The sequence below is a fragment of the Trichoderma atroviride genome, chromosome 4 (assembly GCF_020647795.1).
Source record: "Trichoderma atroviride chromosome 4, complete sequence".
Lineage (NCBI taxonomy): Eukaryota > Fungi > Ascomycota > Sordariomycetes > Hypocreales > Hypocreaceae > Trichoderma > Trichoderma atroviride.
In genome coordinates, this window is record NC_089403.1 from 1,108,890 (window position 1) to 1,120,778 (window position 11,889).

General features: G+C 49.4%; 4 protein-coding genes across 4 annotated transcripts; 3 read left to right on the plus strand and 1 right to left on the minus strand.

Annotated features, from left to right (window-relative positions):
* Positions 1–253: 253 nt before the first annotated feature.
* Positions 254–773, plus strand: TrAtP1_007650 (uncharacterized protein; the record flags this gene model as incomplete). Its single annotated transcript, XM_066113613.1, has 3 exons — positions 254–413; positions 508–575; positions 633–773. 3 exons carry the CDS (start codon positions 254–256, stop codon positions 771–773), a joined length of 369 nt encoding a protein of 122 aa, XP_065969699.1.
* A 179-nt stretch (positions 774–952) lies between these two features.
* Positions 953–1,372, plus strand: TrAtP1_007651 (uncharacterized protein; the record flags this gene model as incomplete). The annotated part of the gene is made up of 1 exon (XM_014092497.2): positions 953–1,372. The coding sequence occupies one exon, from the start codon at positions 953–955 to the stop codon at positions 1,370–1,372; it is 420 nt and encodes a 139-aa protein (XP_013947972.2).
* Positions 1,373–4,594: 3,222 nt separating this feature from the next.
* On the plus strand, positions 4,595–7,560 carry TrAtP1_007652 (uncharacterized protein). Its single transcript, XM_066113614.1, has 2 exons — positions 4,595–5,637; positions 5,698–7,560. Exons 1-2 carry the CDS (start codon positions 5,302–5,304, stop codon positions 6,835–6,837), a joined length of 1,476 nt encoding a protein of 491 aa, XP_065969700.1. The 5' UTR covers positions 4,595–5,301; the 3' UTR covers positions 6,838–7,560.
* Positions 7,561–7,851: 291 nt separating this feature from the next.
* Positions 7,852–9,492, minus strand: TrAtP1_007653 (uncharacterized protein; the record flags this gene model as incomplete). Its single annotated transcript, XM_014092499.2, has 4 exons — positions 7,852–8,547; positions 8,609–8,797; positions 8,862–9,060; positions 9,197–9,492. 4 exons carry the CDS (start codon positions 9,490–9,492, stop codon positions 7,852–7,854), a joined length of 1,380 nt encoding a protein of 459 aa, XP_013947974.2.
* Positions 9,493–11,889: the final 2,397 nt, after the last annotated feature.

The window sequence follows — 11,889 nt, forward strand, 5'->3', positions numbered from 1 at the left end:
CTGCCGTCGGACGGTGTGTAGCTCCTGCGGCTTCAAGATCAGTCTCGATGAAGATCATTATTGCCAGTTCAAGAGGTCTAACGCATGCGGGGCATGCGTTAATAACGACTTGGTAGACAGAAATACGTCAGACTGCCCAGGATGGAGCAGGAACTGGAATAAAGTGCAATTACGTGCAGGGCCAAGTCCTCCTCTTGGCGCGATTCTGTCGCCAAAACCCGAGTTTCCTCCCTTGAGAGACTGCGTCTCTACCATGACGGCGTGGATGAAGTATCCTGCCAACACTGCGATCGCCAACTTCGAATTTATCACCTTTCCTGGCAGCTTAAGATTTCCCTGTCAGGTCGCTATCGCTGACGGCTTCGGCGAATGGATCATTGCTCCCACAACAATCAATCACGGCATCACAAAAGGTGCCCTTCTCAGCCGAATTATGAGCATAAGGGCCCGCACAGGAACCTCATATTGTATTGGAGCTGCCACAGTTCACACCTACTATCCTGGTAGGTGAGAGGAGATCACTCAGGGGTAAGAGCTGCCAAGAGATCGCGGACCTCATTGATCAATACGTCAAGGTTAGTAAGATGTCCAAGCCCCTCTTCCTACGATGATATTAATTTTTATTTATCCAGAAACACGGTGCTTTGAAAACGTTCATGGCTTGGGGCTCACAAGACTGCGATCTTAACTACTTACGGTACATACTTCGATCTGCCAAGGCAGAGCATCTGCTTCCTCCAGCATTAAGATTTGCTGCTCAGCCGCTTACATAGTGGCGGCGACTGAGGCATCAGCTGGGACTCACTGCAACTACACGTCCATTAAACCTCGCTAATCTCTATGGTACTGTCTTCCCCGAGGAAAGAGAGCTGACCTTCGAAGCCCATGACGCTGGGGCTGACGTCTCGATGGCATATCGACTCGCCATTGCATACCTCCGGCGGGCTTAGGTATGCATCTGTCTGGCAAGATTGACTCTTGGTTCTCACCGACAGTGAAGAGTGGTCAAAGCGGATGGAAGATCTGTGATGAGGAGGCCAATGACTTTCTCACACGCCTGCAGGAAGCCGGAGTTGGCAATGACCAGACTGACGAAGTCATGAACACTGGAGAAGAAGAGGAAGAAGAGATTGACCTGCGCTTCCACGAAATCTTCAGCGATGTCGAAGATGAGGAACTCCGAGACAGCAATGAGGATGGCGGAGATCTTGACAACCACTTCCACAAACTTGGGAGCGACGTCGATGATGACGAGGAAACTGAAGGATTCGACAGTGAAGAGGAAACTAGAGACTACAATAATGACAATGAGACTGGGGACTGCGATGAAATCATGAGCGATGGCGACGACGACGGCGATATTAATGGATAGTTTCATTGAGTCTTAAAATACTCCTGCTGCTAGGTTTTCTTTTTCGCGTAAAAGTATGGTTGTGGTTGTCTTATTCTATCTCAATCCATAGTAAAAGCCTAGAAGGCTTTATCAGATACGTAGCTCATGCCTGCTGTGGCTCGTTTCTATAGCTATTATAACATAATTTTCCCTCATATTATAATTTATGACTTTAAATTAAATTATATGTATTTATTGATATACTACCTTCCTTAGTCCCTAAGCATAAACGATGTTACTCCCCGCGAGACCTTTTGCCCGTTGCCAGTATCGCTAGCTCATAGACCGCGATAAAGATCACTGTAAACACGCAGTCGCAACAAAACAAATGTGAATCATAACAGTGAAAGAGATGTGGGAATACAGATCAAAGAGGACGGTTGGCAGAGAAGCCCGGCGGCAAGGGGGATTGTGCTGTCTGCAAGGTACACGTTAGTAGGATTCAGACACGGCAGCCCGTGCCCTGCAAGAAATCTCGTATGGCTGATGGTGGTGAGCACAATGGGTACGTAATGAATTAGTTTTTGGAAGAAAGGAGTGGAGTAAAAAAAAAAGAGAGAGAAGAAGAAATACAGTGCTGGCGCTGGTACCAGCCCTTTGCAGTACTTCTCTCATTGGTTAGTAGGAAACATAGACGTAAACGATCTTGTAAGCCAACAGTTGATCTGGCGGTGACGAAGCTGAGCCTCTCTGCATGTCTCACCAAAGCCACAAAGCGAGGACGAATAAGAAAATTTTCAACCAAAAAGAGAGTCTTGGAAGTGGAGCTCGATTCCAAAATCTGTCATCAACCAATGCTACATTCTCCCAGCTTTTGGAATTGCGCTGCTGGGAGGGGTGACACGGCATAGTCACCGAGATGTGATATTGGAGATGGCGGGTGATGGTGCAAGGTTGCCATGCATTAGCTTGGAAGCTAAGATGCTCAGGTGGCCTTTTTCTTGCTTCTTCTACCTAGGTTCGGAATTTTTCTCTTTCTGGCTTTCTGGACATGGGCGTGCTTGATGTTTTCGTGCAGGCGGTGTCTTACAGGTTAGTACTTGGCGCCTTTCACGGGCAACCGTATCGAGATACATACACCTACGTACGACATTATGCTTGATGCAGTGCCGGTATTCCAAATATTAGAGCGCTTAAAGAGTGTGCTGTGCTTCGTACGTGCAATCATATCAGTCGCTGATTGGCGCGATAGAGTTGAGAGCGGACGCCAATGCTGATATGCAGCGTCCTGGATTGAGTAACGGGACCCGATCTACGGCTACCTGCAAGGCAGAGGAAAAGTTGAAGACAGTGGCAGCTGGAACGCTTTGAATAGTATCCACAAGGCAAAGCAAAGACTCCAATGAATGGCCGTTGCTCGCATTTTTCCCGTTGTTGAGACGTCAGCGTGAGCAAGTTTGTGCTCTTATCGCAGGGCTGGGCGCTCTGAGCCTGGTCGATATGCAAGCCACACAACAAATACAAACTTCGCTAAGCAATCGGTGAGAGACGGGATGCATCTGCCAAGGAATAGCTGTGCCTTCGGCAATTGTATGACTCGGGACTACTCCGAAGTTAAGACTCTATTTAATCGCAGCCACAACTGGTACTGAAGCCATCAAGAGTGGCGGATTACGAAGTATGTGGGAATTGCTTATCTGAAGGATCACGAGAGCGGCGTCAAGTATGTCTTTGCTTGTCTCCATTCCTCTTGCAAAATCCATGGATCTCTATGTAGCAGCTTTTTACTCTTCCTAAAACCTCTGCAGCTCCCTAAGAGAGGCGATGACCCATGGACATATACCTACCGCATAGGTATCCGTACCGACTAGACATCTTTACCGATTGTACATCAATCCAAATCTTGGCAGTGATGGCTTGAGAGGTGCCTCGGTAGCACGGATACGTCGGTGGCGGTACAATGCAAGCAACATCACAAGTTGTTTTGTCTCGAGTACGAGGCAACGGATTTTACCGCCCCCATAATAGCTGCCAACCTCTCGGGCTCCAGTGCCGCTGCCCCCTAAAGACCCCCTGGTCTCCCTAAAGCCCCCAAAAGGCTCCGCCCGGAAGACTCCACTGTTCAGCCCGTGTCCGCGCACCCAATCACAGCGGGTGCTAGTACGCATCGGACCGTAGCTTCAGGTACTAGGTCTTTCGTACCCAGCATAAGACCTGGCGGCTTCAGCCTCTTTCGTCCATCCCTCCAGATCTGGTCCACCTCGTACCAGCATCTCCATCTCTCCCTCAACTGTGCGCAGTACGAGTGCTTGTACTTGTATTAGTTTTACTACCTGCTAACCTGTTTGTCTCTACAGACTACATCTCCGAAAATATGTCTCACCAATATGTCCCTGTCCCGGGCCTAAGACACAGGGAGGTGGAAAAGGAAAAGAAAGAAACAGGGCATCTTCAATTGAGTCGAATCCGCTTCAAAGATCGATTTCCCTCTCTGCCTCCCTGTGGCAAATGGTTCTGTTATTCTTCTCTCCTCCTGCAGAAACTGAAACGCGCTGCCATGCTACAACCCTGTTCAGCCTAGCCATGAGATCGACATCGCGGCACCCAAGAGCACTCGTCCTTTGTACCGTACATGCAAGCAGATCCACGTCTGGTCCTCGAGGGAGAAGCACATGCAAGGTCCATCGACGAGGCTATTGGTCGACGCGTCTTGCTTACAGTTATCAGCGGCGCTGCCAAGGATCAGGACCGACCGTCGTCGTCGTCATGGCGTATATGTCGGCCTTGTTCAGCTTGCACCCTGTCCATAGAACAGCCACAGCCGCCATGATCTGTGCACTTCCGGTGTCCCGGGGATGCTGAGCCATCTTCCGGCCATCAAATGATGACTGCAGAGTTAGCACCTGCTCTGCTGCCACTTCACCGGTAGATACAATCATCATTCACTCTACTCTAAAAAGGGAGAACAAATCGGTGGCTTCCACAGGCTTCATCCCTCCCTCAAGCTCGATGCTTCTATCAACCCATGTTGCCGTTTGTTGTGTCTCTTGTCTTGTCTTATGATGCCCTCCCATCCCCTTGCGATACTACTCTGCTCGTATGGATGCGTATGCCAGATCCACAGACCGTCAACTAGACCCATGCAAGGCAGCCTCACCGAACGGTGGGTGGCTTTGTACCATCACGCTCCCCCCCTGCCTCCACTTCCGACTGGCCGCCCACTTCTTTCTGCTCGCGATTAGAGCGTACATCTATCATACAAGTAGTGACACCAGAGCCGTGTTCTCGGGGCTGTCAAGACCCGATGTCGCGCTGAGTCCCCTCCTCTTGCACCACGATATAGATATACACTCGTTTTACACAAAGAAGCACATCCAAGATAATCTCGCCAGCCCGACGCTAAGTAGATGAGCTGGTATCTCATCCAACCAAGACGCTCACTCACAACTACCAACAAAGAATACCAAGTATAAGAATACCCCAGTGGGCTTGCCAAAGAAGGAAAATATTCGTGATGGAGCAGAGCAGTCCCAAGCCTGGAGGCTCCTTGAGGCGTCCACAGTCTGTCCATTCTCTCAGATCTGCACTCAAGACGCTCGATTTGCCATCCATGCCGCCCTCAGTGCCCTTACCACCTCTACCCACCTCTCCTTCGTCCACAAGATCTACCAAGTCTGTTAAATCTACAAAATCACGATCAACAACTCTCAGAGGAAGTCCTAGGCCTATGACAGGCTCGACCAAGAAACCTTCACTCACTTCGATATCCTGGCGCCCTTACAAACCGACGAAATATGGAAGCGGAAGATTTTCCCATGTTGAACTGGTGCCCCAGCCGAGCGATGATCCGCAAGATCCGCTGGTAAGTTACCCAAAACTACAGGAACCAGGACGCGACGGCTCATACCTCGATTTGCTAGAACTGGCCTCAATGGAAGAAAGAACTAAACTTGGCATCGCTGCTCTTCATGGTTTGTTTAATAGGCGCAATGAAAACTGCCCTTATTGCAAGCAATGGGGTTATGGCTGTCCGTTATAATGTCTCTTATTCCTGGGTCGCCGTTTTGACGGCTGCACCCTTGATGGTTTCGGCCCTGAGTGGGTTTATCTGCTCGGTAGTCGCGAAACTGGTTGGAAAGCGGCCAGTTTATTTGGCTTCATCGATCCTGATCTTTGCTGGATGCCTCTGGAATATGACGGCTGATTCTAGCTACGGTTCTTGTATGGGCGCTAGGGTACTACAAGGAGTCGGCTGGGGTGCTTTCGACGTTTTAGTGTTGGAGAGTATCCAGGACACCTTCTATGTGAGTCCTCTTTAATCCATTGTGTCTCGTGAAAACATTTACTGATCGCAACGAGAATAGGAACACGAGAGAAATATCCGCACCACTCTACATAGCATCGTCACGGTTTCGGCAACATGGGCATCCCCACTCTTGGGTGGTATCGTCTCTTATCAAGTCGGATCTTTTACTGCTCAGTATCGCATAATCAGCGCATTCTTTGCTATTGCCATTCCACTCATGGCCCTTACTGCACCTGAGACAGCATTTGATCGTGCTCGAGCCGCCATTGCAACAACTCCTATATTCATCTACACATTCCCCTGGGAGCCTCAGCCAGTTCAACTTGAGCTTAGCAAAGATTCTGTGCTTGACTACGTTAAGGAGATGAGACCGTGGTCGTATGAGAGCGAAAAGAATCTTTCCATCTGCATCCAATCACCACGAGCTCTTGCTGCCCCCACTACCACTCTTGTTTTTATCGTTACCGCATTACCTCATTGTGCCCTATGGGGTTTGATTGCTTCTCTATCTCTGCTATTCTCATCATCACCTATTAGCCTTCATCCCAGCAGCACTGGGACTCTCTTGACTGGGCCCTGGCTACTAGCAATATCCGTCGTTGCTGGTATCTGCTTCTACCGATCGACAAACCAGAAATTCTGCTCCTGCGTGAGTAACCTTACTTTAGCTGGCGGCGCGCTTCTGGCTATCATTGGCTTGACTTCATTTGGTCTGGGTGTCAACAGCTTCATGAGTTGGCCCACATCATCTGAACAGGGCCATCCCGTATTCTTCAAGCCTGAAGCAGCTCAAGAGCTCAACCTTCCCGTTTTATCGCTTCAACTTGGATTGCTCGCGGCTGGAGCGTATGCTCTTGAAGCCGCCGCACGTCCGCTGTTGGCTCGATCCGCATCCTTCACTGCCTCCAGTATGGCCACGGCACAGCGAAGCATAGGTGATATGCACTCTTGGGTTATTGTCCTACGAAATCTCGTCGCTGGTGCCTTTGTCTTGGCTGTTCCCCACATCATTTGCAAGGAAGGGGGACTCAAATCTCTCATCATCGGTCTAAGCGTTGCCCAAGTTGTCATTACCCTGTCCGTTCTATTGCTATGGCGTTTCTGCGAAAAGGCTATATGGAAGATGGATGGCAAGGTAATGGGACTTGTCAACTTGCGGATGCCTCATCCTGAGGCAAGCTTTTTCGATATCGACTGAGCGTCGCGAACGCCGTGTGAAGAAGAATCTCATTGAGATCATGTGACAAGGAACAAAAAAAGAAACAAATTCCAAAAAAATAATAATGTACAACAGTTATCATCGGCTGATTGCCTAAGTGGACGAACAGCAAATGAGAAAAAAAGAAGGATGAAATGGTCAAATGAATGAAGCATGAACGTCAATTACATGAATAAGGGGTAAAAACCGGAAAAAAAAGTTAAACTTCGCTATTATTTATTATCGTTTGGACTCTTTTTCGTTCCCCCCCCTCCACATACATACCCAATACTCTATTTGTTGCGGAATTTGCTTTTTCCATCTTCGTTTACAACTCCTGGATTCTCTGTCCGGGAATTGTTCTCCTTTCCTCTTTTTTACTTTCTTTATCTATACGCCTTCACGATATTTGAGATATGAAATACGCAGAGTATGAGCTTTTTGGAATATGGCAAGGGAAATGGACATGAAGAAATGAATCACGATCGGTTGGTAATAGGAGCAATAAGGGATCATGGGCTTCTTTTGTCATGCTAAGGGAGCGACAGATGGCTGTTTGTTTCTAATTTGGACTCCTTGATTTATTATCTTGAGAAATCGTGAATCATGTGCCTTGTACTGCTACGCGCTAAACATCCACCACTGTATTAAAGGTAAAGAGAAGTAAACATGGAAACATCTGCCATTTCATAGTCTTCAATAAGCTCCTAATATATAGTGTACAAGGTATACGCTTCCATGTGCCTCCAAAGAGAGGCAATCTCTGTCGCGATCCTTGATTGAAACCACATATTCATATCAATTCTCTGGTCAGCTCCCATTAAATCCGTCGCATCCATAGACTAGATGGCGTATATGCATAAAAAACACTAATGCCTCGCCCATTATCGCTTGCCAAATCCGTATCCGTATTCTTGCATAAGTTGTATTAAGAAGGAAAAAGCAGGAGAAAACAGTGACAGAGCGGGCTGAAAGATGCTTCCGCTACGTTATCACTTTCTATCCGCTCACTTCTCATAGACTGTTCGCCATCTTGATTTCCGAATTAGCTACGCGTCGTAGCTCAACATCGCTCCTCATAGTCTCGGAATAATCATCGTCGAGAGAGGAGTCACATCGTCCTGGTGGACTGGTGATTCGCTCATTCATTACAAGATCATCTGTTCTCTTGCGCTCGATGATTGAAGATCTGCTATTGAACGTCTCCAAGGCCCACGCCTTTATTCCGTGCCAACTGGTGACGAAGAAAATAATGCCGTTCCATAATCCTTGCAGCGGCAAGACTGCTGCTGTTGCGACATGGAATTCATATGGCGAGCCTCCATCAAGCCAGCCGTGAATACGATTCAGGCTGCTGGGTATCCATGTAACCAAGACGCTGAGCGCAAATAAGAAACTTGTTCGCAGATACGCTCTCTTGATGGGATCGCTAATATGAAACTTGCTACCAATATCATGGACAGCCGAAAAAAAGCGGCGAAAAAAAGAAGATTTAGGCGTAGTTACTGGCGGCGCGGAGGTTGTGACGGAAGAAAAATACTGGTTATCCACGGCAGGCAATATTTCAGGCTCTGAGCTGTCAAAAGCAACGCGAGCAGCATTTCGGTTGATACGAGTAGGCTGAGGCTCCATAGGCATAGAGCTGGCAGGAGTATGCGTCACTTGAACTTCGGTAGTGACGGTGCCGTAACAGCCACTTTCTGCTTGGCCCTGCAGTTCACAGCAGCGTTAGTTAATCAACTCGTGTATCAGGCAAACAAGGCAAACATACGGCATCCGCTTCCTTGTCTTTATCACGATTTCTCGAAGTGGAAAAGCTGCGCAAGCGGTTTCTCATGCGGAAAACATGCCAGCCGACCAGGAAGTAGCAGAGTATGGAGCCGACGATACATATCCAGATTAACATGTAGTATGTATAAATTCGAATAAAGTCCCATTCGCGATCGACCCAACACCAGATCTATGAGACGGCGGATCTCAGTCAGCTTAATAGAACTCTGGAAAGGGAACAAGACGTTGCTTACCGTAGCTCCACCGTACACGAGCCCACGTGGGCTTCTGAGGAGCAGGAGAGTGAGGGCAATGACGAAAGGTCCTCCGTAACAAATTAGGCAGTAGATCCACCAACGCTTGCGGAAAGAATCAGGGTTTGTGTGAAAGTAGAAGACGAGGAAGACGTTGATAGCCATGGCCAAAGACCACCAGGGATCAGATTGCATGAACCTGCTCAGGAAATTCCATGGTTAGCTCTTTGTTCCCTTGATCCATTCTTTCGCTTCCCGCCACATTCATTCTTTTCTTTTGAAGCCTTTTTCTTCCCTGACATTATAAATCCCAAAAGCGAGCTCAGGTTACTCACATCTCAAACATGAAGCTCTGGGCCTGGCACAGAGCTGATGCTTGTCCAGCGTTCATGCCGTCGTAGGCGATGATGGTTCCAATGCTGGCTCCGATATTTGACACACTGGCAAAGACAATGAAGGTGTTCTGCACGTTGCGTACGCGCCGCACCAGCCAGTAAGCGAGGAAAATGAGCATAACTGAAACCAGGCTGAGAGTGCCACCAATACGCTCGACGAGAACGAGCGTTTTGATCTGTTGATGCTTCAGCTGCTCATCGTCAACCGCCAAGTTTGCAGTCGTGTGTATATCCATGGCAGCTCAATCGAATATCTCAAGTTTATCGAACAAAAGCGGCATGCAAGGTGGATATCAGGTGCGGCGATGTGCAAAATAGTCCGAGAGACTATGTGGAGGAGGTGGATATCAGGAAGTGGGAGAGGATGGAGAAGGAAGAAAAGTAGAAAAACGCGGTTGATGAAACAAGTTTACGATTTCTTTCAGAAAAGAGAGAATGTAGAAATTTTAATCTTTAGGCCAGAGCGCCAAGAGGGGAGGGGAGAGCTGCCAGCTGGCGGAGGCTGTCAAAGGAAAACGCCGAAAAGAGCTGCGAGAGAGGCACAAAGAACAGAAGCGCAGCAGCGGCCTCTTGTCTTCTTTTATCTCGTCTTTTTCTCTTTTCTGGAGAGAGCGGAGGTCTTTTCTTCTCTTCTCACCCCTCATCCCCAAAAGGATCTGGCCTGTTGGAGAAAAGAGGGCTTGCCGACACCGAACGACGCTCGCCTCACTTAGAGACAGCCTGATGCTGAGACCGAGCTCCAGGACCGAGCCCAAGCCAGGATGTGCGTGGCGCTTCTCCAGCAAACCAGCCCCAGGGCACCATTAATATCAGTCGGACAGCGTGTGCTGCAGCTCGCAGTGGACGCACAGAAGAGCGATAGGACCTGCATGTGCTACAGCAGCTGCACGCGGCCGATGCGGTTGGAGGAAGCTCGGCGTTATTCCAGTTTTGAATCGTGTCTCGCTCCTGGTGGCCGTGGTTGGCTGGCCGTGGTCCAATGAGTGTTTCTTCTGGTATCTGCCTGATGGGAGTATCTCTTCCTTTCCGTCTGTGTTGTAGGTTCGTAGTTTTGGAGACTGTACGCACAACTGCTAGTTAGTATACCAGGTAGGCACAATCAGACGATCAAAGGTGCAATCTTACAGATCAAATCAGCATTCGCAGACCGGGCCGGATATATGATGGAACTGTGCCTCTGGCTGTGCAATTTCTCGCCACGACGGCAGCGTTCAGTAAGCACGACGAGCGTGGCTTCAAGCTTCAGATCTATGTCGACGGAGGCCAGTCTGACTAACCTTGGCGGACCGGCAGCCGGCAAGACACGAGGCTCGATCAAATCGATAGCCTAGAATCTGCCTATTGTTGATCGCTAATCTCGGGCTGCCCCTCATGTCAGGTGCGTCATCGCCCAAGCATCGTGAGCAGGAGCCATCGCCTAGCAGCCGGAGCGCTTTCCCACTCTCTACCGTTGAGTGCGGGTCGCCCTGCGCTGCGTCTCTGCCAATCGCCAGTGATTTGCTGCAATGTCGTGATTTGTCTCACTGATATTCTATTTCACGACGATACTTGACTTTTGTTGCTGCTGCAAGGCATTTCGCAAGTACTGCTACGCCGCCGTGCGATGACATCTACAAACAAACCTGGCCCCGGCCATTGACCTTGTGCCATCGCCACTTTCGACACACCGAGAATCCGCATCCAAGTATTCAGCCTTCTTCTTCTCCTGCTTCCTCTCAATAGCAGTCTCTCCTCCACAGCACCAAAGATCCCTCAGCGCACAATAGCCTAATCCACGGCCGTCCCGCCCCATCCGCACTCGTGATATGGGCACAGGCGCCATCCTGTCCTCTGCGCTAATACGCCACTCTCTTCTGCTTCAACCCGCCAACATGCGTCGAGCCCTCAATTGATCTGTACGGCATGCTAACTCTCACCCGCTTAGGTGCTATCGCTTTTACGACTCTTGTCTTCCTATTTGGCTCGTTTCAATCTATTCAATTCTGTGCCTCTTGGCGCTGCTGCCTACCTATTCTCCTTTTATTCTTGTTCGTTTTCTCGAGCCCCGAGCGTCACGCTTCCAGAGACAGGGACGCGGTTTTCGGCTTCTATATACGGGAGATGGAGTGGGGGAGGGGCAGTTCGGTCTACAAGTTGCATGATGGCTCAACTTCAATGGAGAAGAATAGAAAAATGATACGTCAGTACCGGCGGAAACATGTACGAAGCGACTGGCGGCGGCGTAACCACAGCACTCGTAGGTACCCGTCACGAACCTGCAGCGCCCTCTGCCTCTGCACCGGCACCCTCTCGGCGGCGAGAGACATGAGTTCGAGAGTCGAGGCAACATGCATGCCGAGAGAAGACAGTGTGATGTGAAAGGGAATTCTTGTGGCGAAGCGGCTTCTGCGTCGCACATTGTCCTCCGATGCCTCTTCGGCTCGTCTGCAAACCCGCGCAACGCTGAGAGCAGAGAACACAGCCAGAAATGCACGAGTGTTTGTGCCGGTTCAACTCTTTCGCCTCGATGCCAAGAGACGAATATAGCGACGAGGCGCTGGAGAAAAAGGACGCATCTGTCCAGTCCCGTGGGATATCTCTAGTGTGCCTATCTTTAGAGTCGGTATGGAGACCCCCAGAACTGATGGCAGGCC

Coding starts and splice junctions, on each gene's coding strand:
- TrAtP1_007652 (XM_066113614.1), top strand. CDS start 5,302: ATGGTTTGTTTAATAGGCGCAATGAAAACTGCCCTTATTGCAAGCAAT. Junction 5,638..5,697: donor GTATCCAGGACACCTTCTAT/GTGAGTCCTCTT, acceptor CAACGAGAATAG/GAACACGAGAGAAATATCCG.